The sequence below is a fragment of the Dermochelys coriacea genome, chromosome 16 (genome assembly GCF_009764565.3).
Source record: "Dermochelys coriacea isolate rDerCor1 chromosome 16, rDerCor1.pri.v4, whole genome shotgun sequence".
Classification (NCBI taxonomy): domain Eukaryota; kingdom Metazoa; phylum Chordata; order Testudines; family Dermochelyidae; genus Dermochelys; species Dermochelys coriacea.
In genome coordinates, this window is record NC_050083.1 from 23094129 (window position 1) to 23120946 (window position 26818).

General features: G+C 41.8%; 1 protein-coding gene and 1 long non-coding RNA gene across 4 annotated transcripts in view; one reads left to right on the plus strand and one right to left on the minus strand.

Moving 5' to 3' along the window:
* The window catches only part of LHX2 (LIM homeobox 2), a 38057-nt gene that overhangs the window by 3690 nt on the left and 7549 nt on the right, over positions 1-26818 (plus strand). Inside the window, exons 1-4 of one of the 3 annotated variants that reach the window (XM_038375168.2) lie at positions 8228-9141; positions 12007-12212; positions 13455-13837; positions 23191-23396. In XM_038375168.2, coding sequence (XP_038231096.1) covers positions 8923-9141; positions 12007-12212; positions 13455-13837; positions 23191-23396 — 1014 coding nt within the window. In that variant the 5' untranslated portion in view covers positions 8228-8922. Of the gene's footprint in view, positions 1-8227; positions 9142-12006; positions 12213-13454; positions 13838-23190; positions 23397-26818 lie in introns of those variants that run through there. The other 2 variants (XM_038375169.2, XM_038375170.2) reach the window with 2 other exon arrangements.
* Positions 3192-8119, minus strand: LOC122456899. Its single transcript, XR_006276058.1, has 3 exons — positions 7737-8119; positions 5413-5737; positions 3192-4893 (listed from the first exon to the last, which is right to left on the minus strand). It is a non-coding gene; the product is annotated as an uncharacterized LOC122456899 (long non-coding RNA).

Sequence of the window (26818 nt, forward strand, 5' to 3'; positions counted from 1 at the left end):
AAATATTCAGCTTTGAATAAGTCTCAGTATTTCTGTGTGTGTATATATAAACACGCACCTATGTATACATAGAGATATGATACGTATATGCACATATAAACACACAAATCTACAGCTACAGATTTATATATACAGAAACTGCAGCTTATGGAAATATTAACAGTGTACACACTGAATATATCCCGCATATTTTCAATCATTTTCATATTTGGTATCTCTAAACATATCTTAATATTTTTCCACATTTAAATGATACAAAAAATAACCAGCCCCACTTGTACTTATATGAAAACTTCAGATAGCATAAACTTGGCAAAATGTTACTGATTGGTTGGAAATGGCCTTTCACCTTATTGTGTCTGAACTGCCACTTAATTAATCTGTGCTTGTTTGAGAGCTGACAATGTTCAAGATAAGCAGTATATTGAAGAAAGCACATAACATTTTAAAGGATGCACTATATTCATTTTTTTTAGTGACAGAACTTCAATGAATAATTTCTTTTTACTTAAATATGTCTATAAGATGATCTCATTTTTTCAATTTTCTCCTTAGTTCTCCATTATAATTTATTGCTATTGCAAATATTTACTTACATATGATATCTGTATCTGCCTTTCCATTTGTACTTTTGTCCACTCTAATCGCCCGCGTTAGTTTTGTAAAGTCTGCATCTGGTTTCCCTACCTGCTTGCTGTATTTTGAAACTGTTTTTCTAAGACATATGGTGGGCATTTGGTTAGTCCAGATAAAGGTTTTTAGTGACAAAATATTGACTGGATTTGGTGTTCACTTATGAAGAATGACATTATTTCCACAGACATCTCAGCCATATACAGGGAATAGTTAATTAATTAAAGGACCTGCTAATTGCTACTTGAGTCACAGTGCAGAGCTGATGAAGAGCGCTTGGTACAAGGTTAGGTTCTCTGTTTTAAAGAACATTTTAAATTAAAAGATTTATTTAAAGTATGTCCTAAAATTTTTTACATTTTTCTTCTGGTTCTTATATCTGGTTCACACTCAAGTGTTCGATTGATCTTCAATTAATGATAATATATAGTCAGGATTCTTCAGCTGGGATAGATTGATGGGAAGCTTTGTTTCATTTGGTGCAGGTGGCACTGTTTAATAAGCACAAGAAAGGGTGAATAATGTAGTGTTTGCAAAGAGAAATAAATGCAAAATAGAGAGTTGCAATTAGAGCAGTTCAGAGAAATAGAGAATAAATATTAAATGGCCAGATATCTTGCAAATTTCAAATGAAATAGTAATCAGTATCTGATTGCAAACTGCCATTTTAATTTATGAATGTTTAAACGTACTGCTTTAAAGTAAATTTGGTGAGCAAGTATGCTTGCATGAAGCCCACACATTTCATATCTAACATGCACTATAGTTCTCATTTTAAAACACATTGTATGAATTTTTTCTTAGATACTGAAATATAAATTAAGTTCTAAAATCTCAAGTATAAAATCAATGCATACTCTAACAATTAGCTTCTGCATTATATTGTAAAGCATCTCAAGCTTTGTTTTTATTTAGTCAGGTTAATTATTTACGAGAAAAATTATCCTACAGAAAATCAAAGTGTGAAAACTTGCACACCATTATTTATAATTTAATGGCAAGGGGCTTGCTAATGATTTTCACACATGCAAAAATAAAGTAAAATAACGTTGCTGATATTTAGGGTTTTTTAAATTAATATAGTGACAAAAACCTGGCCAGGTAGAATCCTTGAAAATGAAAAGCTTGAAAGAACAGATATTGCACATCAAAAAATAAAAACAAGGAGATGTCATTGGAGATGACAAATGACAGAGAAAAGATTGATTTTTAAAAACAGACAAACTTGATTTCCAATGTGTGCCTGCCAGGTAAGAGGATACTGTTATGAACTGATTAACGAAAGAATGTGAATGTTTTAGGCATTTCAGCAACATTTCTGCATCTAAAAATTTCAACTGTAGACAGATTTCCCCCACAGACAATTCCCCCCTACTGCTAACCTCTTAAATACACCTATAAAATACAAAATGTTCCCAATCACAACCAATGAAGGAGACTTCCTTACATTAAATGAGTCTAATATTGTGTTAGGAATCTGAAGTACTTTCTGATATGGTTAAATTTGGTTGTAGAACTGAAAGGAATATACTCAGCCCATCTCTCTAAATATTTGTAGCTGGATACAAGGTTTAGTTAGCGACTGAGTAAAATATGGACTGAGTCATATTCTTAGTCTCTGATTATTCTGAAGAGGCAATGCTAGTGGAGTCTTTCACTACAAACTCTATTTTTGTTATGAAGCAGTGTTTACCAAATCCATAATACACCCAATCAGGGCAGCCCCCAAAACATCTAGGATTGGTTGATATGGAACTTGTAAAATGTTTATGAGTGAGTGTTTGCCTGGCAATGCAGCTCTTGGTGCCCTGCTGTCAGAGTGGAATTACTGATACTATTACATAGTGAAAAAGGGCAGTGGGGGAGGGCAGGAACGTTCCCATCTAAACTCTTTATGTGCATTTAGACACAATAGTTTTCAGGGAGACAAAATACCTTCACCGCTTTGTTAAAACAAAATCTATCTGTTTATGATAAGCAAGAAGTGTATGCCTATGAAGAATTTTACTGCAGTTATTTGAGCCTTAACTGTACAGTCTTATAAAGTAACCAGATTAGCAAAATGGCAATTAAAGAATTTAGAAGTATTCCTGACAAGATTTTAAATAGATTAACATTAAGGAGCACATGCAGCAGAGACATCTTGTTGCAATATTTACTTTTATAACATACATGGACTCTCTTATCCTCTGCATGATATTTAACTTGTATGATCTAGGAACTATGTATTTTTTAAAATCATACTACTTCAAGTGTTATTTAATGACAGATGCATGATGATTCAGGATAGAAGATTTAAAGACATCAACAAAAAGCTATATTCTCTAAAATAATAATCCATTATTTATCTAAAATACATTGACCTACCCATTTGTATTTCCTTTACTGATTCACTGTAATAAAAATGAAGATTTTGTCATCACTTTGGGAAACTGTGCCAAACACCTTAAAACACCTGTCACATGCCAACTTCACTTCATTCCTCTCCTCAGGGAGTAGATACATCTGGAATCATAATCACAGATAAAGCCTTGACAAAATTGCACATGAGCCCAGCCCCTCTCCCTAACATCTACCTTTTCATCACATTTAATACAATATTAATATCGGTTACTAAAAAGGCTTACAACCTTTACATTTCTGACATATCATGTTCAAACCTATATTTCACACTTCTTGTTTCCGTTTTAAGTTCAGTACACTTAACAGGACTCTGGAGAGAAGATCATGTGGTTGAAGATTCCCCTCCCTCTCTGTATTTTCCACTGAATGCATCCGATGAAGTGAGCTGTAGCTCACGAAAACTTATGCTCAAATAAATTTGTTAGTCTCTAAGGTGCCACAAGTTCTCCTTTTCTTTTTGTGAATACAGACTAACACGGCTGCTACTCTGAAACCTTCCCTCTCTGACACCCATAAAGGTGTTTTCAGAATTGTTCAAATACCTACGGTCCTATAAACTAAAAAATCTAAGACTATATTTATCTTATTTAGGTCTGAGATATGTGTGTGTATATATGTACACACACACACACACACACACACACACACACACAGTTACATGGTTGTATTTATTTCTGAAGCCAATTGCCTGTATCAATGACAAAGCAATTTGCATATAACATCTGGATAAATCATCCTCAATATTTTCCTTAGAAACATTGTTTATTCTTCTTGCAAATCAGGCAAATACAATTAGCTAATTTTATGGAGTAATAGTATCTGATCTTATTTATCAATGATTGACAGTTTTTCAAATCAGAATAAAACATGATGATGATCTTTGCTGATCATCTTCTGGAAAGCGGGCTGCTTGCATTGTCTTAAACTAGGTGTATTGTTGAGACAAAGCAAGGGAGCTCATTCACATTGGAGCAAATGATGAGATTATAGATCCAAGAGATGCTACCCTGCCCCAAAGATGCTGGGTTTAGATCATATTTAGTTGCTGAGTTCCGAAATGGTATTTTTTGCCACGTGCAAATATAAAACATTGACCCACTGGGGTTACAAACAAGTGCAATTGGAGAGGTTTGTAGAATTTTCATTTATTACTATGCTTGTAATTAATACCATGCTGAAATATCTCAGGCAGCTCACTGTATTGCTTTGTTCATGTTAGACTGGTGACAGCAATACATTTCGATACATAATTAAAAGTTTAGAAAGGCAATAAAAATTTAAAAAATCCCCAGCAAATGTAATAGATATATCTTAAGCAAAGGGCATTTAAATAGGTTGCCAGTTATTCTCTCAACATCTTTATGAGTGAAAAAATATACACTATGAACTATTCCTGAGACAAACCACTTTAATAAGCAAGAAATATAATTTCCTATGACTCATACACCAGGCTGCACTAGCTGGATAAGGATAGCGATGGTGTAGCAAAGAAACAGCAACATACAATGTGCTTCACTCTGGAAAGTTAAAACACCTTTACAAATACATTCATTTACAGTTTAGGGTAATGTTAATATCTGTCCTATTTTTAAATAGTCTGATGTCTTTAATAGGATTATACCACTATTCTCTTTTCCTTTAAAATGACCCACAGTGTCTCACTTGTTACACAATAAGTATAAAACGTGATAAATGAATGGAGTAATCGTTTCATTGAATCATTTCAAGTCCGTCTGGAAAGCAACTGAATCTGAAGCAAGTTAGTCTTTCTCCAGTGACTGAGGGAGATGCAGAGCTGGGCTCCACTTGCTGTCAAGAAGAAAACTGTCTCACATTTTAGGAGAACAGCATCATTGCCTATAAAAATGAAGAAGAGACAAAATAAATAAAACCAGTTAATGTTGTAGTTAACTTGCAAATCAAGTAAATCTGTTGGTACACTATTTTAGAAATAAACGATAACAGCATCACACCAAACACACATTTCTGAACATATAAGACTTTTCATTTTGATTTAATGGTATATCAGCGTCAACTATTGCTTTCTTTGCTGGTACACACTTCCTGATGCCTACTGTGAAGGGTGCCCATATTTACAACTGAGTAAGATGATTAATTACACCTTGTCAATCACGGTGCATGAAGACATAACACCACAGCAGACAATGAAGAAGATGCCTGAAGCTGCAATTACGTTTTAATTCATAGTTTATTGTATGTCCCATATATTGCAGTCTAATAACCGTATGGGGCATCAAAAACGTATGAGATATCAATCACTCTGCCCCCTGCTCTCTCATGTTTATATTATTCCACAGTCTTTAATTTGCCATAACTAGTTACTTGTTTTCTGAGCTTTCTTGTATTTTTTCTTACCTTCAGTTTCCATTTATCTTTTATTCACATTATCTTTATCCAACAGCTATTAAATATGGATGCAAGTTTTCAGCTCACTTAAATTCTGTAACAGACAACCTGAAACCCAGCAATTAGCAAAGACAGCTTAGACTTGTGTCCCTTTGTTGAAGAGGCGTTGAATTCTTTTGTTCTGATTTAGTCACGGTAGCTGGGTGGAAGCTGGTACCTCATTATGTGGTTGGTCTGTTTAGCTGGTAGGTAGCAGATGGTACTGGAGATGACGTTACCAGAGAGAGGCAGGGTAGAGAAACTCAAGACCTGTGATTTGTTCACCTGTCACCTACTACAAAATACAGGTTAAGGGACTTTATTATTAGCTTCACTTTTTTTAAAATGAATAATTTCCCATTTCAAAAGAGACCCTATTTGATTTTAAAAGATGATCTGTATTACAGTGATTTTTCCTCTGTTCATTATTTGAGAATATCCTGCTTTTTATTCTGAACAATGTAAATGTCATTCATGTGTCAGTATGTACACTAGCAGCTTTGTGTTTACAATCTATTACTTTCCTTGTTGTATTCTAGTAGCAAGGGTTGGATGCCTTCTTGTGTTTGTATATCACTTAAGAAGATAATCAGAGATAGTAGCCTATGAACTGGATGTCACTGCCATACCTTTTCAATCGTATCACTTCTGTTATTGTTTCCAGCCACTAATTCAATATAATTATATGAAATATAATCTTTTAGAGATAATTAGCAATGTCTGAAGCCTGACATTAAGTAGAAGAGCCTATGACCTGTTTCAGCTATAATTACATTTAGAACATGTGCAATAACTTCTGTATTATAGAATTAAACTTGTATGAAGAAATCTAAGGAAAATACAGTATATAGATACAGAACACATACAGCAAGCCACATATGTAAAAGTAATGCAATTGTGTTCTGTGACAAGACATAGTATTATGCAAACAGTACTGTGTGTAACTTTTTACCTGAGTTGTTTTCCCCCTGTACACTATTAAATGGAGGTAAACCACCCATGATAGAGAATACTAGTGAGGTCTTGCATGTTGATTAGTTGAGAAGGGGTAAATAAAGTGTGGAAAAGAGAAAAAGCCACATAGCCTGTTACTATCAACATGTACGGTGATTCATCTGTCCATGTACATTATAATAACAATAATAATACATATATATTTATATAAAAATAAATAATGGAGTGAAAGAAAGAACAGGAATATGAAAACACAAAATAAATTACAGATTGTCAATAGAAATACTGTACAAATCTGATCATTCTGTTTCATTTTCTAATCAGAATTAAAATACCAGTTTCCTTTGTTTCCAAGCACTGATAACTTTGGCACATTCTCTCGATATATCCCACAGATGCCAGATTAGCCTGCGTTCTGCACGACTCCTCAAGGGCTCTTGAGGTTTTTCTATATAAATCTCTGTGAGGCATAATATGCTGACAACACCTTGTTCCTCACTCTGAGGTGAAAATGTATTTAACCAGTTGAAACTATTCAAAGGGAAAGGTAGCAGTGAGTAAAATTTATTATAAAGATGTCAAGAAATACATAAAATCAAGAAAGAAATAAAAGGAATAATTCCAACTGTAGCTAAATGTAGCCTTCTTCACTTTATTACACCTGTAAGAGGTAGACCATTACTACTGCTAACAATAATAATGAAAGAATAAAAAGTAGTAATAATTTTACTCCATCTATTAGATGCCAACCACTACTGCTAATAATAAAAACATGTAATAATTTTCACACACAGGTCCCAAGTAAATTCTGGGATCTCATAAGTAAATTAAGATTTACTTTCCAATCTAATCCCTTTGCTATCATAATTAAAACACGGATATTTGACCTCAGAACATTAAACCTTCCATGCCATCCATCTTCTTGGAGAATATTTAGAAATCTTGAAAGGTTTCCTGTTGCATTTCCTTCGTTTTTTTGTGTGGGATTCCTTGATGTCTTTGACTTAAATTGTGAAGAGGCTTCTCTGGCCTAGTTTTCTTAAAGTTAAATTGGAAGTAAGAGAAGTGAGAAGGATGAGTTTGTGAGAGACTCCCTAAAGTTTAATGGCACCAGTGACAATAGTCTAGCTATGACTATGTTTCAGAAGCAGGGTGAATGATGTTGGTTGCATTCAATGAATTTTAAATGTTTCAGATCAGATGATCTGAGTGTAAACCGTTCCTTGGCCTCCTGAGTCTCCTGCCTTGGAGCAGTTCACTCTGATATATCCTGCTTGCAGCAGCCAGTGTAACAGATAAATCATGTAGTGTTGCCAGTTAGTTAATGTGAATCTTCTTACCGCTGCTGATCGGAGTTTGAGTGGCTGCTGTTTCTCTGCTCCAAGCATTCTCTCTTCTGGGTGCACCTGGCAAGGCAGCACTGGATCTGCAGCAAAGACTAGCTGCCCGGTTTCTGGGCCCCCACGTGCTCAGATGTTAGTGACCTAGAGGGATGGGTCTGAAGAGGATGGGACGCATTATTTTTCTTTTTTTGCAAAAGTAGGAAAATAGCAGCAAAGCCTCAACAGCATGAAAACTCCAGCTCCCTCCCCCCCCGGGCCATGCCTCTCCCATCTCCACTCCGTGCCTCCATCCCGAGCACACGCGGCCTGGGCCAGGAGCTTTGCAGCCAATGAGGGCGGGCCAGGACATGATGTCAGAGGGGCTGTAGAAAAGGCGCGGAGGCTTGCGCGGGGCTGGGACTGCAGAAGCTCCTCTCGCACTTTAAGGGGTTGCGCCGAGCGGCAGCAGCTTCTCCCCCCCGCCCCCCCGTTACTCACGCGGCGCCGCCACAAACTTATGTTCCTGGGAACAGCAGGGCGCCACAGCAGCTCCTGGGGTGCATGGTCCAGGGGGCTTTGGGGAGAAGGGGGCTGCAGAGTGCCCATCCCCATTGGTGGCCGTCCCACTCTTCACACCCCCCCCCGCCCAGGTTTTCCCTTTCCCAATGAGATCCAGGAGGTTGGGGGAAGGGCGGGGAAAGGAGCAAACTTTGCCCCGGAGCTGCCCGCGCTGCTAGCCCTCTGGACTGAGAGTGCCCAGCGTCGGCATCTGCCCCAGCTCCCCGCAGCAGCAGCCTGCTCCTCTCCTGCTGCGGCTGCTCCCCTGCCCCTGCTGCCCCTGCCCCCGGCGCTCTCCTCATTGGCTCTGCACGGTGCAATGTAGGGGGCTGTCGTTATTTTCTCATTTGTTTTGCACAGAAGATGGCTTAATTGTTTATATTAAACCCCCAACCTGCCCAGCCTTCTGCCAGCTGGGCCAGAGCTGAGTGCTCTGCTCCGGGGGCGATGAGCCCGGCTCTGAAGAAGCCTCCTAGAGGGATGTGACGGGGCCACGCAACTGACTAGATCCAAGCCCTGAAGCCTGCAACACCAGCAACCCCCTCTGCCCCCTCGCCCCCCTCGGGTCGGAGCCTGCGCTGAGCTCCGGAGAGCTTCGCTGGGTGGCAAGTCCGGAGCCCGACGAGCGACGGGGCGGCCGTGCTAGATGCATGGGGGAGGGCTCCGGTTAATGCAAGTGCTGGGCTCCTGCAGGGACCCCGACAATTGTCAGCTGCAGCCGCAACTCGGGGCCGCCTCTTCCGCGATGCTTTTCCACAGCCTGTCCGGCGCAGAGATGCACGGGGTCATCGATGAGATGGACCGGAGAGCCAAGAGCGAAGCACCAGCCATCAGCTCGGCTATAGACCGGGGAGAGACCGAAACGGTAGGAGGCAAGAGAGCGGGCGACATATCCCCTCGACTCCCTAAAAATAACCAACCCCATAACGCTTTCCCTGAACAGTAATAAACGGGGGAAACGTAGGCAAAAATAATAACTAAGACGCCCAAATAGGAACAAAAAAATAAGCATAAACGCATCTAAAAACTGTGAAATAAAATCTAGCGACTATGCACGTATCTGATCATAATGGTTAATAATAACAATGATAGTACCGGAGGGATGAACTGAACGGCACTGCCCTTGCGAGAACAGGAATAAAGCGGCCGCAGCCTTTTGGAAGAGCCCAGGAATCCCTCCTCCCTCCCTGCCCACAGCCTGTCTGGCCTTCTCCTAAAGTTTTTGGGAAGAGGGCGACCTGTAGTTAACGTTTTGGTGAAGCCAGATTTAGGGAGAAGGGAAAGCACCCTGTCTGCAAAATGAAAACCACAAACACCAAAGGATCTCTGTCTCTCTATTTTTTCCAGATGTGATGAATTCATTGAGACAGTCACTACTGCACGTCTAGTTGCAATGTTATAATCCGTTATCATTACTAATACTAACAAATATAATCTGGTCTCGCTACATTGCGAGACAAATAGAAGACGAATTTTAATGATTACGAACGAAGACACAAACTTTCCTTTCTAAAATATTTTTCTAGGGCTCATTTTGTATCTGGTGATTTATAATATTTATGTAGTCTTACGTTTATGTAGTAGAATAGATACTGCTAAATAAAATAATGTATTCCTTCTAAATGACGTTAACTAACTTAAAATCAAACGAAGAGATTTTCAATTCCTTCAACATTTGTATGTCTCCTTTTTTTTCTTAAATAGAAATGAGAACTCTTGCTCGGCAAAAAGATCCGTATTTAGGTCAAATACGCCTCTTCCTATAGAGCTGATATGGCCATGTGCACGAAAAAAGCCTTCCGAATTTGTTTTTAAGTTTCTCCATGCTGTATTATTTTTGTCAGCATTGTGTAGAAAATAACTGCCAATTAGTATGGTTACGGCTGAAATAACGGCTATAAAGAGAGCCTTCGTACCTGGTTTATGCTCTAAATATTTTTAGTTTTCTTTTGAAAAGTTTGATTTCTTTTTTCCCTGCAGGTAAGAAGTGTTTGAATTAGACAATTGATCTCTCTTGGCATAATTGTTATGACATTTATATATGTAAGCCTGTGTGTGTGTGTGTGTGTGTGTGTGTGTGTGTGTGTGTGTGTGTGTGTGTGTGTGTGTGTGTGTGTGTGTGTGTAAAAGTAAAATATTATAAACAGTGGCTTAGACTATTAACTTCTTAAGCAACCATTCTTGGGTCCCCAAATATTCATGTCACTGGAAGGACAAAGCAGAAAATAGTGTTTTATTTAAACTGGTTTTACAGGAAGCTGCTCTTGCTTATAAAACGATCACTAATCACGGTTCGGTTAACTCTTTAAAGACATAAACAGTGGAGCTGTGTGGACAGCATACCATACATTGCTATACTTTCATATAAATTTAAATTCAGAGACTGGATTCATTGAAATATAGGCATTTGGGCTATTCACAAAGGATTTATGTGGCTTGTACAAGTGTAGTTGGGCTACTGGATAGTTCTAGTATATTTTGAGACATTCTTTTCATTATCTCTCTATTCTCTTGTTCCTCTTTTAGCTGTCTTCTTTCTTTTTGCATTGCGCACCAGTTTAAGGTGCTGAAGGGGGAAAATTATATCCGTCAGATCTGTTTTTTTCCACAATAAGTAAATGTACAGGAAGTTTTAGGTGCCATGTTCATAGCAAAAGAAGAGGGAAATGTACAAAAGCCAGTTGCAAGGTCTGCCATAAATTGTACTTCTCATTTTATCTTTCCACTTGAATATTATTTTAAGATCCAGGATAAAACAAATAAGGATGTTTTCCTATTGGTTTCAATGGTTTCCACCATAATTTTCTCACTGCTTAGTGGAAGTTGATTAGTTGCTTCTTTTTTTTTAAGGAAGTTTCGATTTGGGTTGTGATCTGACACTAAACTATTAAATTATATAGGGATTACATTTCGTTTATTGCTTCCAACTTTATCCTGGTATAACCTAAAATGCTCTGCTCCGGGTTCTTTTCCTGTTTTCTTGATTGCACATTTCAGAGGATGGTCTGATAAAGCGTTCTACGCTTTGAATTTAGTAATGTTCCTCTCCTCCGCAGCTTTATTGACTCATCTGTGTAGTACTTTGGGCTGGAATGCATTTTGTTTGGAATCAATTTGCAGAGAGCTCTTTCTATAACTCTGTAAGTGCCAGGATCTGTAATTCACCCGGATTTTGTGTGTGTGTGCGTGTGTATATATACACTCAGCCTTTACTATACACTCTCCGTGTCTCCACTATGTAAATATTCAGATATAGATGTCTCAGATTCACTGTCTGCAATCTGCCCTGCTGTATGATTATTGTGACCGTTAGTTTGCACAGCAGCACCCGTTTTGTTTGCTCTGGGGCTGGCCGATCCAGTTCATATAGACCATTTATTAGATTTAACCCGGACGGCCTTCCCCCTCACCCTGTAATATGTCCTTCTCGCATGTTATCCCCTCTGCCAACAACCACGTCCCTTCGCTTTGGATAGGGGGCAGATATTTTCAGCTTTGGAAATCTTAAGGAAAGTTCACTTTCCCAGGGCAGGAGAAGCAGGTCAGGATGGCAGGGGCTGGACTCCTCGGAGCTCCCTTTCCCCGGTCTCTCTAGTAAGCCCCCTGGAGTGGAAGAGGAGAAGCCCAGCCCTGATGGTAACTGGGCTTGGGGGAGGAAGGCGGAGGGGGGTTAGTGGTGCAGGAGGGTTTCTCCCTCTGTCACTAACTGTCTGTAATTGTTTTCCCCCAGCAGACCATGCCTTCCATCAGCAGTGACCGGGCTGCCCTGTGCGCCGGCTGCGGGGGAAAGATCTCCGACCGTTATTACCTCCTGGCAGTGGATAAACAGTGGCACATGCGCTGCCTGAAGTGCTGTGAATGTAAACTCAACCTGGAGTCCGAGCTCACCTGCTTCAGTAAGGACGGCAGCATCTACTGCAAGGAGGATTATTACAGGTAAGGACTGCCCCTCCCCCAGTGCAGGGAGCGGGGGAGGGCTCTGATAACCTCCCCCCCCCAACAAATCCAACCCCACTGCAAACTGCAGAAGAGGGGTCCTGGGCAGACCCTTCCTGCGGGGCAGGATACGGGCTCCCTAAGCGTCTCCATGGGGGGGGGGTAATGAGGTAGGCAAGACAGGCTGCAGTCTTCGGGGGGAATGGGCCAATATCTGGGCTCGAAACCCACTCAGCGAAGCTGCCCTCAAGGCGGGCTTGGGACACTTGCCCCCTCCCTCGGTGCCCTGCACGCTTTGAGGCAAAACGAAACAACTAAGGAGAATTGCAGCTTCGCTTTCTTCTCAACCTTGGCAATTAATATTAAGATAATAGTAATCATGACAATGAATTAACGCACCTCCAGTATTACTTTAAATACACACGCCCCCCCCAGGTAAACGGGCTATGGCATTGAGCCCCAGATGCAGGGAGCCAGCCTTGGAGAAGGGTCAGAGGAGCGTCGCCAGCCAGGGTGGACGGAGTGGCAGGCTCTGGGGATAACTTTGTTCGGTTTTCAAAGAAGGGCGGGAAATGTTAGTTGCGAGGATATTTCTCCATTCAGCTCGCTGGGTTTCAATGAAAAGGATGGGATGGTGCCGGGCGATTTGAGCTGGAAAATGCCGAATTTCTCCCCTGGCACCCAAGCTGAAGGTCAGACCCGGTCCCTTCCTGTAGTCTCGGGTCTCCCGAGCAGCCCCAGCAGAAAAGTTTCCCTGCTGTCCCACGGCCCGGGGTGTGTGTGTGTGTGGGGGGGGGGGTTCGCTGCATTGTCTTTGCAGACGTGAGGCGGGGTGGCAGGTTGAGTGTAAAATGCTGTTGTTGCTAGATGGGAAGCAGAAATGGATGCCCAGCGAACCAGAGTCCTCATGAGCCGGGAGCCAGGCAGAGGTGTCCCCCTCGGATTGGCCTGGCAGAGCCAGAGCTGGTTTTACGGCTTTGCACGGCTTGAATGTCTTAACAGTTTAGGGCACTGGAAGACAAAGGCCACGTTGCAAACTTTACTGCCTTGTTCACCGATCCTTGCTCATCCAGGGATCGGGGTCTGGAGCCCAGCCTGCTCTGAATAAAGCCTTCTGGCCGGAGAAGAGAAACATCTTTAAGCTTTTACCGGCGAATTGCCCAGGGGGGTAGTGAGGAGATCCGTGATTAAAAAGGGGAAATGCGGTTCTCATTTGTTTCCTGTCGCGGTTCTGTTTTGCAGGAGGTTTTCGGTGCAGAGATGTGCGAGGTGTCACTTGGGGATCTCCGCTTCCGAAATGGTCATGAGGGCCAGGGATTTGGTATATCACTTAAACTGCTTTACTTGCACCACTTGCAACAAGATGCTGACCACCGGCGACCACTTTGGCATGAAGGACAATCTGGTGTACTGCCGCCTCCACTTCGAGACTCTCATCCAGGGGGAGTACCAGGTGCATTTCAGTCACTCGGATGTAGCTGCTGGGAAGGGCCCAGCACTGGGAGCGGGCTCTGCCAATACTTTGGGACTGCCTTATTACAACGGCGTGGGGACTGTCCAGAAGGGGAGACCCAGGAAAAGGAAGAGCCCAGGGCCTGGGGCAGATTTGGCAGCTTACAATGCAGGTAAGAGACCCCTCCCCGCCAAGAATAATGCAGATGGTTTGTTTCTGTTCCCCTTTAAGGGGATTTCTCATTATTTTAGCTTAAATTGCTAGTAATAGTTTAGCTGCAGCATAATTATTGAGATCAAGTGCTGTCAAACTGCAATTACGGAAGCTATGTTAGCATTTTTCACTTCAGTTGGAAATAAAATGTTTTGAAGCAAGGTCATCTAGTTAAGGAGGGGGGGAAAGGGGGACCAGTGTAGCTCGAAATAAAATCTGGAAACCAAGATATTGTAAATTAGCACTTCAGAGAGCTGTGAATTTCCTTTAGTAGTTAGTTCTTAAAGGCTGCTGTTGGGTGAATTATTCTGCCACTCCTGAGCTTTGGTAAAGAGGAGGGTAAAAACAAAACAAAACACACCAACATGGTGATTTCACTGGGAACTCGACAGGAAGGAAGATGGGGCTGTGCTGGAACTCTGGTGTGGGGGTACAGCATTTTTATGTTTAGGCACATGCATAGCGCAATCTGGTGGTCTGAGGAATTGTCTTTAGAAAGCAGGTGTTTGCAGGCAAGCCCTGGACGGTTTGCCCGGTGACCAGTTTGACTGGAGTTTTGTTCATCAACTGTGCATTATAGAAATCTCAAAGAACTAAAAAATCACTATTCTAGCCATGCACTAGCCTCAAGTTACAACCCCCCTACTCCAAATTTGAGATCAGCAGCAAGGACAAGGGGTCGCAGGAACAGATCTGGGTCCCGGGACAAGCTTGTGTCTTTGCAAAAACCCCTGGCTCTCCAGTTCTTTACATTTCAATAGCTAATATCCCAGATTGTTTCCCTTCACCTCAGTGTTGTAATTTTACAGGCAGAAGAATTCTAATCGGCTGCCCATCCTATCAAAGAAAATTCTTTCTGTCCTTTACTCTTCCTATAATGTGTATTTGTGGCCTGTATATAACAGAAATGTTAGAATTATTTTGTTTTCCTGTTTTTGTGGATTCAGGATGAGATAGAAAAGGGTTTGTGCAGAGGAAAAGATTTAGATCTCAGTTCTATTAGAAGTGTTTCCAGCAGATGTGTTGGGAACAAAGTTTTCTCTAGACACAAATCTCTGGAAACTCTGAGATTAAGTGTCCAGCAGATGTTTGTAAAACAGGCGAGACACTGAAGAAGAGTCAGCATTTGCCTGTTTTTTCAGTAGTGCTGCCCCTCTTTCGCAGCCCTTGAATCCTTCAGTCCTGCTTGGCAGACTGTAATTCTGTCTGGTCTGACGTTCATACATGACCTGGGAGTGGGGGTGTGGTGCAGTTTTGCCTTGAACATTTTGGGGAGATGGGGCCCTCAGGCAAACGTACGGGTTGCTGCTGTTTGTTGCAAACTCCCTCTCTCGTAAATCTCAGGAATATGCTGCTCTGGGCAGCGCTTTACTTTCTACTACTCAATATTAGAAAAATAGAAAAAATAAATCAAGAAAAACTTGTGTATGGCAGAGCAGTGTATGGTTTTGTGAAAACCTCCTCATCTGCTAGAGATCTCGCAGCCCTGTAGATGGTACGCTCTTTGAAAGTCGGGGGCAGGGGGAGCGGAGGATGCGGCTAAGGCTGCGTCTATTTTGCGCGCAACTTGGATGGAAACAATGGGGATGGATGTGCAAAAATTACTTGTTTGGCCTAAAAATAACAAGAAGGAAAGGCGCAACTTTAACTAACTGGAAAACAGGTTTCAGGAACTGTTTGCCACTTGGAATTTGTTTAACCGATTGCTGTATAATTTGGAAAATGTACACAAGTCAATGGGAGTGCCATTGGAGAGATTTGGGAAGGAAAAGTCCTTCTATGCTTTGAAAAGTGTATATGGCGTTTTCCTCATATTCATTCCGAGCTTTAAAATATATAGAAAACACGAGTTTCACGTTTAAAATTGTATCATTTTAGTCGGTATTAGCCTAAATTGTGCTTCCGCTGTCTCCCTGTGTAGGGCAGATGTTCAGATTCAAAGGACCAGTAAACCGAATCATCAGCATCTGTCCTGGATAGGTGCGCAGCCTGAAAAAGCATTATAGCTCCTTGGCTTCTTAAACTCACCACTTCTATTTGCAATTATATTTTATTCCTTTTCAAAATAATTACTCTCCGGTTTTTATTTTATTTTTTATTTCTGCGTTGATTGTGAAACTGCAGATTAAACAACCTTCCCTGGGAAGGCTTTATCTTCTTTTGCTAAACCATTTTATGCTTAAAACAAAATCTCTTAACTGAAGTGACTATAAAGGAAGTAGATTCTGGAAATCTACCCATTTTGTCCTTTTGCTTTAAAATAAAACAGAAACGGATTGCAAAGTGTACGACTTCGCAAGTTTTAAAAGAAAACGTGTTTTAACGTGTGTGTGTGACTGCTTTCCACTTTGAGAGATGCACTAGAAATGAACAATATTTGCCATCCCCTCTTTCTTTTTGTTGCCAATTGGGGTTTGTGTATAATACATCACATTATTTTAAAAATAAAACCACACACATGAATTTGGGGAGGAGAGGGGAGAGACACCTAAAACCTAATCGCAGTTTAGAAATAAATTTAGTAAACTGCAGTTATTTCATCTGTAGCATAAATTGGACTGACTCTTTTTTCCACTCAAACAAGACCCAGTTTGCAGGGGGGTGGAATGGTTGAAGGATTTTAGATGTGGATAGAGCCTGACAAGTGGAAAATAGCTTAGAAGGAAGCCGGAACTTCAAAAAGATTTTTTTCCCCTTTCTTTTTCTTCTTCTTCTCCTTTTTTTTTTTTTGTAAGTGGAAAGAGTTGCTCCTATGATCATAATTTTTTCTATCACTTGTTGGAATGGAGTTTGAGAGGGTTTTTAGGTCAGTAAATCAATGGCTGAAAGCTTGCTGAACACAGGAGCACCTGTAAAGAATTCTGAATAAAATACTCCCTTTGTGAATTGGACCCCGAACCTCCCACAGCCTGGAATATTTTATTCATTCATATCTAGTCTCCCTTTAACGTGAAGACACTAAAATATCCCTAGAAATGATAGATGTACTGTGCATACCAAGGGCCCCACAGACTGATAAAATGCACAATCTTTGCGAAGAGCAGAGACCCACATTAAGAAATATTTTCTTCCTTTACTAGCTGGACTCTGGAGGATATAACGTCTGTCAATAGGAGGGTGGTTAAATATATAGCGCAGATATAAATCTCGGGTTGGGGAAACAATGGGAGAGGACAGCTATTCCTGAGTTAGGTGTGCACACGTGAAAATTTTTTTCTTTTCTGTTTGTTTTGTTAGTAATGTAAAACGGAAAAGGCTTTTGAGCTAGGTTAAAGCGATAACTGTTATCCCTAGATTCGCTTTGGTTGGACTTCCGCAGGACTAGAGTTCGTTTATTTCCTTTCACTATCGAACAAGCATTAAATAATAAATGTAGAGATTGCGAGGTGTTTTGATGAATCCAGGCAACAACGAAAGAGTCTTTTGCTTTTACCTACCTGTCCCCCCACCTCAATCCCCAGCAAGATTCGGGGGAGTTAGGAGTGTCTCTGGCGCTGGCTCTCTCTGGTATTAGCCAAAAGTTTCACTGGAAAGACAAATAAACCACCAAACAAATAAAATAAAAAGCATGTAAAGTTTTTGAATAATTTGTTCGATCTCTTTTATTCTAAGTTCTCCCATCGCTTTTCTTCCCTCTGCACAAAAATCTAACCGCAAATGGCAAATTAAAGAGAGATTTCTCCCTGCCACCGAAATGACAAAGCCAGACAAACTGGAGATTCTCAAGCGCGAATGTTTTCCAGGAGGTTAGTGAGAAAAAACCCACTCTCCTCCCCGGCTGATGGGCTTCGTCAGTTCAGGCTTGGCTTGGGGTTATTTTTAAAGTATTCTGTCTATTGTATTTAGTCCGGAAAAAGTCCGACAAGTCCCTAACTGCAGGTACAACTTTGGGGAGCCTGCGTTGCTGGGGCTAGCACCTGGGACACGATCCCTGAAGCGGGCCCTTCCAACGGGGGATTACAGCTACGGGCGAGGAATCTCCCCCGGGGCCCCAAAGGGGGCTGGGGACCTGCTGCGCGCCTGCTGGAGGGCCAGGGCGCGGCTTGCGCGCCCGGCTCCCGCCGAATTGCGCCTGTTTCCCAAGGAGGCCTCTTGGAAGTGGAACGGGACCGAAGGAAATGTGGCCCCAGCGAAGAGGGAACTAATGGGGGGTGGGGGGTTTCCCTCCTGCGCTGCTACCCAGGGACCTACTGGGGAAGGCTGGGCTGGGCGGCCCGGCCGGGGGCTGCTTGTGCGCACAGCGGGGCCAGGGCTAGGTGGGAGGAGAGTGTGAGGGGATATATGGGGACGGAGGGAGGTCAGCGCTGGAAGGGGAGGGGAGACGCTGCAGGGACTCCGCTTTGCTTCCAGCCCCTGACCCCGGCCCCGGCAGCCCCAGCCCGGCCCTAAGCGGGCGGCGCGGCGCTGGACTCGGAGGGAGGCTGCCGCGGTAATCACCAGCGCAGGACATTACTGAGCGCTCGCACCAGCCATTGAGCTTCATTCAGTTGGCTTAATTGAGAGGAAAAACCCTTCCCGAGCCAGCCCCTCCAGGAGGCGGGCCCGGACACCGCCCCAGCCGCAGCCCCCACCGGGGGCTCAAATCCCCCTTTCCTCCCTGCTGGGGCACCCCTGGCACACACGTACACCGAGGGCCCTGATCTACCCCTCACTCCCTCTTCTTGCGGCCATGGCCCCTCTCCACTCCCATAGAAACCTCCCCCGCTGCAGGCCTGTCCCTTCTGGGCCCTCCTCAGGACCCCTTTGTTCTCTCCTCTCCCCCCATTTTAGGCCTGTCCCCTCTGCTCCTCCCTCTCTTTCCCCCAACATACAGCCAGTCCGGCAGCTACGCCGATTTTGAGCCTCTTTCTCCCCCTAGAGGAGTCACAGAGGTTGCAATTCACTGGGGTTTGCACCGAGACCACACGAGGTGCCCTTTGGTTCTGGTAAGAGGAGGGATAAGATCCCTTCCCTGCTCTTGCATCTGCCACTGTCGTGTTCACAGCTCTGCTTCTGAGGTCTAGAGAGGGATCCTGGGATTGTTTCGCTAAGCGAGACTGTGAAGAAATGTGACCCAGACAGAGCCCTGAGCTTTCTTTCTAGCTGGCAGGTTGCGGGAGGGATCCAAAGTTCGCTCAACTCTATGTAATCTCCCCCGCCCCCAAGACAGCCCCTGTCTCCTGTGTTCCCAAAAGCTCTGCTTGAGATTTCAAGGCTGAGGAAGAAGCTCCTGGGTCCCCTTCTCTGAAACCTCACAGATGTGGTCTCCCCCTTCTCCGTGCACACAAACGTGAGGAGGGACATGCTCCCTGTGCCAAGTACCCCAGATTCCTCTTCCCCAGCACAGAAGTGGGATCCAAATCCCCCTTTTTTGTTCCAGTTGCTATTAAGGACCGAAGAGTCCCTCCTGCGCTCTGGGAGGTGAGAGATCCAACCCACTCCATGCCCCAGGTGATATGAGTCAGTGGAGGATTCGCATCTTTTTACCCCCCACAAGGATACAAAACCCTTCCACAGACCTACCTCAGACAACAAACAGTGCCACTGCTGCTCTCCCTTCCTGTTCTTCCAGGTGGGAAAAGGTGCAGGTCACTGAGCCACTGAGAGTGGAGAGCTGATGCCTCCACCATATGTCTCTTATCTCATCATTCTCTTGACACCAAGATTTGGTTTGCTTTTTCCTTTTGGTGATTTAGCATGTCAAACATTATCTGCAAAAGTAAAGAGGAAATTTCCTCAAAGGAAGTGCTTCTGCCCCTTGCATCCATCAGCACATTGAACATTAGTGCGAGGTTTGTGTTGAACCCCAGCTGGTGGGGTTTAAGGACCAGGGTGGCATAGGAAAGATCTTTCTGTGTTTCCTTCTTCAAATATAGTTTATAATAACAATACCTTCTTTCTTTGTTCCCTGTCATCCTTGTACCAGGCAGTTTGCTGCATTAATATGTGGAGTACATGCTGTTCCTTAGCACCAAATTCCAATGTTTTTGGCATAGATCATCAGGCTCAAATAGCTGGCAAAACTGCCTGAGCTGGTTTAATGGGGGGGAGTGTAGGACTAATCATTACTCAGAGTGGCCAGCCAGAGATTCATAGGAAGGGGGATATGATGGCCAGCATGAATGTGGTTCGGTGGCTAGTGGAAGCTCTGGAAGGGAGGGCACAGTGGATAGCTTGGGCTCAATGTGCATTCTGGGAGCTAAAAAGGGACTCAGTGCCTATCTGGGTTTCTTTGATCCCCAAAGTGGGAACCAAGCACTAGTCTCATTCATTTAAGGCTTTCCCATTTGACTGGCATTTCACTGAATTCCATTTCTGAACTTGTCTCATGGCAGGAAGCCCTCAGCTTGCAGTTGAGAGGAAACCTGGAATTTGGATTGTCTAACAGATCCTCTGTGAGATACACAGGGATGGCACACAAAGAACAGGAGCAAAAGTGTCTGAAAAGGAGAGGGGGTGCATAGGGAGCATCTACAGGATTATTTCTTTGCACTGAGGTATTCTATAGGAGACCCCCTGCTCTCCCCATCCCCATGAAAATTCTCTGCCCACTGAGTATCTTTTTACCCACACCCTGGGAGGGAATCCAGATTCTGGAAAAGTCACGTATAATTTTTGGCCTAATACAATAGACTGATTTAAAGATGGAATGCTAAATACCACACCCCAATATGAATGGCTATTGGCACTAATCAGAAATGTTTATCTCAGGCTAAGCATCACGAGAGATATCCATCCAGCTGGCATAACAAGAGTGAGCAACTGCCACCCCCATGCACTTCTAACTTCTGTTGTGCCATTTCTTTTTTTTTTAAAGGAGACAATAGTTCTGCAGGCCCCAAATGGGACATTTTTGTTTTTATTTTGTTTGGAGACTGGGTGAGTAGGGAGAAGAGGTAGGGAAGTAAATGATAAGAAACAAGTTATAATATACATGGGATATTTTCAAAGAGCAAATGATTGTCAAAGAGCAAATGTCTAACTGAGGCTTGAAGGCAAGCTGGGATTTTGTTCTGAGAGGATTTAGAATTGCTGCTATTTATATTGGACCACAAACATACATAGCTTTTTACAGAACATGTTAAAAAACAGGGTCCTCAATCTCACGCTGTCTGAAATCCTGGGGTTTGCTCCACTGGAGAGTGCAGAGCCCATATCATCCAATGAAAGGAAAACAGGTTTTGGTTCTTCAGAAAATAATTTGATGTTTTTCATAATCAATCACTGACTTGTCACCTCTGGGAGATTAGAAAAGATTTAGGATGATGCTCATGGGTCTTTTCCATTTCTAATTTCTATGAGTGAATTTCTACAATTCTGTGAGTGAATATCTTTAAATAACAATAATAAATAATGTATTATGTTACCTCTTTTTCATAGCACCCATTTCCCTGAGCAATATAATTTTAAATAGTCTTCTTCCCACCATTATTTGAGGAGGAGAATGTAATTATGAGGGAGACTGAAGTACAAAGGGTGATTCCATGTTTGGCAAGCAGACTTCAGTACCCAACCAAGCCAGAAGAAGATTCTGAAGTGTTCCATTCAGCTTAATAAATGCAGCATTCTGCTGTCCCCTTTTGTGTCTCCTTTTCCCTCAAATTCAGGTGCTGTCAGTTTTTCCATGAGAAAATCAAGTTTAAAACTCAGCAGAAAAAATGCCCCTCATTGCTGAAACTTGGCGTGAAGTTAGCCTGGAAAGCAGATATATATATGGCTAGTTATTTAAATTATAGGAGTCTAAAAAACGCTGAGAGAAGTTTTGAGGTTTCGGATGCTTTTTACATGGCTGTGAGACAAACCTGCCTTTGTTTTTCAAACTGAAATTTTTCAGGCCTTATTCCATAATGTGTCCTGGCCTTTAAAAAGTCTGAAATGCTGAAGTTTTCAAAGCAATCACTGTACCTGATGACTAATTACTTTCTATAATGTTTGAATATATTTATTATTATTGGTACAAAAGAGACACATGTATATTATGAACATATTGTTAAATTTGTTTCCACACCTGATTTTTTAAAGTTTGCATTTATTCTATGGAACTGAACAGCTTCAATTTGATAAATAAACTGTATTTGAAATAAGGCTATAGCTATCTGCTACATTATGTTGTATTGGATCAGTAATGATGGACTATTTTAAAAACCTGTGTGTAGATGTTTGGACAGCTGGATCAATAATTCACATTTTATGGCTCCCAAGATACATATTTATCTGTTTTTTGAGCCATTTTGGTAGAGTGGATGAATAATTATCAAGGGAGAGTATAAAATGAGGATTACAGGGATTTTTCCCTGTTTTAACACAAAACTTTTTTAAAAAACTGAAAAGGGGGGGTTGCGGATACCTGAGCACAGAAGGGTGAATTAATGACAAAATGTCAGAACATATTTCCAGACGTATCACTGAATTTTCTTGTGGGTTTAGTCTTGATCCTTAATGTTATTTTAAGAGGATTTTTTGTGGTTTACTGTATGCATGTATAAAATCAAAATAATACCTTGGCTTATGATAATATTTTGCTTGGCGTGCAACTTTTAATACTATTTGGTAATTATCGTAATGTTCCTTTGCTCCTAAACATTCTTTGCAAGACTTGTTACTGATTTTTTCAGATCTATCAGGCAGTCTTGTTAAATGATCTCAAATGGATACATGGAAAATTGATTCTTTGAACCACTATTTTTAAAGAGATTTTGTTTTTAATGAAATATAAATATACAGAGAATAGTTTCTAAAATGTATATTTTTGATTTGGCATACTACTGACATATTTTAACAGGCTTATTTCTTTAACTAGTCAAATTATAGTTGTAATTTTCTGTCTGTACCCACAAACTTTACTCCTTTAACAGTGTTTTATTTAATGGTCTCTCTTGTATTCTACAGGGTTTAGTTTGATGGAGGAAATAATTATAATTTTAACTAGTCTGTTCCATCAAGATTTAAGTGGATTCTATTTAGCAGCTTTCTGTGTACAGTACAATGCAATTTATCGTGATACAAAGTGCATTAAAACACTTTACAGAGTTGAGGACAGCTACTGTCCTACAGACAGAAAGTCATGGAATGGATGTGTGGAGATGGAGAAAAGAAAAAAGGAAAGAGACCTGACATTTTAAAAGCAGTAAAGATGCAGGTGAGGATTCTTGCAGACTAGTTATTGTAAGGGAAGAATAGAAGGATGCAGGAATGGAGGGGAAGGCAAGTAGGGTTTCTATCATTACAATACATGCCATAGTATGTTCTTTTAATTGCTGCACTCAGATGATTTGCAAACAATGTTGGTCACAGAGTGATGGATTTACACAACCGTTTCCTTCTTGTCTTTAGCTTTAAGTTGCAATGAAAACGATGGTGACCACCTGGATAGAGACCAGCAATACCCCAGTAATCAAAAAACAAAGCGCATGAGGACATCATTCAAACACCACCAGTTGCGGACAATGAAGTCTTATTTTGCTATTAACCACAATCCTGATGCCAAGGACTTGAAACAGCTAGCTCAGAAAACTGGCCTAACCAAAAGAGTTCTTCAGGTAAGAAGAGCAAAGACTTCTGTCTCTAGCAGTAAATAAAATATCAATCTCAGATTTGACAAGCCTCAGTTGAAACACTGTGGATAATACCTCCACATATTGCTAATGTCCAAATTTTTCTTATTTGTTGGTACCCTCTGTGACGTGTAAAGTAATCCCAGAGAGTATGAGAAAAGCCATTTCTTTACAGCCTTGCAGAGGAATAGAACTTGGGCCCTAATTTTTAGAGCACAGTTGTGTAAATTAGGTGTCTTGCTTATTTTTATCAAACAGTTAGTTACAACTGCCAGGCATTTTTCCTGCAGTATTCTTTTAAGGAGAGGTGAATGATTTTAGCGATCATATTCCTTTTCTAGGTAAATAACAGTATAGGAGTTTAGAAGTCACTATGAATGAATAATTGCATAAAAAATTAAACAGAAATATTGATCTATTTTGTCAGTCAGGACAGATCGGACGTCTTGGCTTTGTAGCTGAAGTGAATAAAAGATAGATTTTTCAAAGATTAAAACACGTTAATTTCTCATTCATTTTTAAAGACTTTTTTCATTGAATGCTGGATTTTTCTTGGCCCAAAGGCACTTGTTCCCTCTGAATATTTATGGGACGCAAAAGGTGGGAAAGTTGGATCCTTCAGCTCCATCTAAATCTATACTCTGTGCTACACCAAATTGGATTTAGTGGGCTCTTCTCCAAAATGACTTTTGAGCCGGAGGTAAATTTGGGAATTCAGGAGCTCTAGACCCTCCTATTGAAATAGTTGTAAACAAAAGCCTCTGTGGAGTTTGTGGGGAAATGGGTTGGAGCCTTTCTCAAAACCAAATGGGGCACAGTGACAAAACCTGGCAGGGAACGATGGGGAAACGCTAGTACCTTGGCAAGTTCACAGTGAAATGGAGAAGGGGTGGAGAAAGCAGTGCTAAGAGAAAAGATAAGTTCGCTGGAGTCAGCCTCGATCTTGTGGTGATAGATGGATAGAGAGAAAAAGGAGTGAAGATTGGGATTCCTCTGGAAAAAACTGTAATGACAAAATTACTGTGACTCCTTCTCTTGCACATCTTTCCTGCTGTTTGACATTGTTTGTTTTTATGGCCCTACCTCAGCGCAGTGGGACAGATACCTGTCCTGCTAGTGCCTGCACTTATTAATGCCTGAATCGGTGCCTCTTGCAGCAGCTGATCCCATATGTGCCTGACAAGAAAGGATTTTCTGCATGTTTCCATGTTCCTTCTGCTACTTCCTCTCTTCCGTTTTCTTCCTGTTTCTCTGGCTTCTCTTTTCCTTTTCTCTCTTCTTCTTTTCCCCCCACACTTTGATTCACTTTGATCATCTCCTCTCTATTCCTTGTACTTCACCTATCGCAGAGCTCTCTGAATGCCTTCCCATAGTGCATCAAGTAACGTCAGTCACATATGCCATTCGTGTCTCTTTCTCTCACCATCTTTCTGTTCTCTCATCCCATCCCAGCTGAATCAATCTTAGCCTTCATCCCTCTCCATTGTTTTCTCTACTCATGCTGTGCCCTTCAATTTTTTCCCACTTTATTCTTCCCATTCCTTCCTTCCCTCTTACACCCTAGTTCTCCCGCTCCAACGCTCTTACTCTGTGAATGCCAGCACTTCAACATCCCTCTGTCATTGGTTCTTTGCCCTTGCTCTATTCTTTCTACCCCCATCTTACATACTTAACCACTGAAATTTCTGGGTGCTGAATGCTTGCCCTTCTTTTCATCCAGTCCAGCCGCCTGCAGTTCCACTCAGCTTCTTTATGAGCTTGCTAATGTTATTGGAGAATCAGTCATCTTGCTCCCACAGTGGCATATCTGGTTTGCTTTGCCGGCAGCACTGTGGGAGGTGGACAATAAGGAGGAGAGGATTGGACCTGTAGGACCACAGGAAATAGTGCAGTAGTGTTTCAAGAAAGGGATTCAGAGTGACACTTTGCCTAATACAGTCATACTTATGGCCTCTTCTGCCAGTGGTGGAATTGCTCTAATCCACCCTTCCAAGCTATATGTTGGAAATTAATGTGGGCTATGATGTGGGCACTTTCTTTTTGGCTTGCATAGATCAGAGTTTTAGAGCCTCTGTGTCCAATTTGCACTTTAACTGACCAGTGAGAGGAAGCAAGCTAGATTTCTGTGGCAATGGAGATGATTTTCAAACTTGAAAGTTCGCTTACAGTAATTGCAAGGTGGCTCCTTGCTCGGGAAGTCTCGTCATGCTTGTTGGCTCCTGGCACAGTGCTGTTCATTAATTCTTTTAAATTGAAGAGTTTGATATCCAGTCCATGTCATTTATTGAATTCAAAGCCATTCACTAATACCACTGAGCTATGCCATGCAACATCAGATTTCATCCATCTTCCGTACTGAAGACACACCGACTCTCAGACATACATGGACATGTTCCAGTAGTATTAAATTCCAAACATTGCCCGTGTTATTGCCAGGCATGTCTGTAAACTTACCTTCTTTTCTGCAAGATTAGGTCTATGCTGATTTGGCCAGGGACAATGTTTTTGCCTTCAACATCTTTCTCTTTCTTTATACATAATTTTTAATAGAAACTCTATATAAGCCTGCATACAGTTGATGAACAGAGAAGTAGCTGTCTCTAAGCCTTGTGGCACTTGTAATGAAACTGGTGAGCTTCCTAAGCATACACAGTGTAGTTTCCAGTGTACCAGGAGTTGGCCATAGTCCTTTTACTGTATGGACATCAGTCCCATGACTACATATCACGGGTGGGTATGCTGATTGACGAGTGGAATATTTGGCCAGATTCTTCAGGGTCTCTGATATCACACTTGGAAGACCTGACTTTGAGCTTGGCTCAGTCTGTAGTGAGTCATCCATCATCCATGGCCAGCAGTAGTGGGTAGGGGAACGTATATCTACTACTCTCTAAATGATTGTTCCTGATGCAGTTTGGCAATGCAGAGACTATTCCCATAAATCAGAATTATGTTAAACTTTTTTCCATAAATTTCTGCTATTTCTGTTTGTTTTTATTTATTTTTTATCTTTTGATCTACAAGTTCATTCACATACCTAATGCATGTCACAGTGAGAACACGTGAACGAGTTGATTGGATTTCAACAACTTTCCTTTAGGTTCATTCCCCAGCAAAGAAGAACAGGGGGGGAACCCCACAGCTCTTTGCATTTAACACCTTCTGCAGGTGGTATGAGGAAAAGGGGTTCTCAGGAAGAAATTTTGATAAAAGGCACAATATGTTCCTTTTTAGGACCTAGATTCTGACCTTTGTTGCATAGTGCAGAAGGGGAAGGGGAGAAGATAGAAAAGGATTCTTTCCTTCCTGCAAGTAGCAGGGTAAGCTCCTTCATAGAGACTAAAGAATGCTAGAGGAAGACTGGCAAATGAGCTGGCCCATTCCATCTGTAACCTCAAGGAGATGTA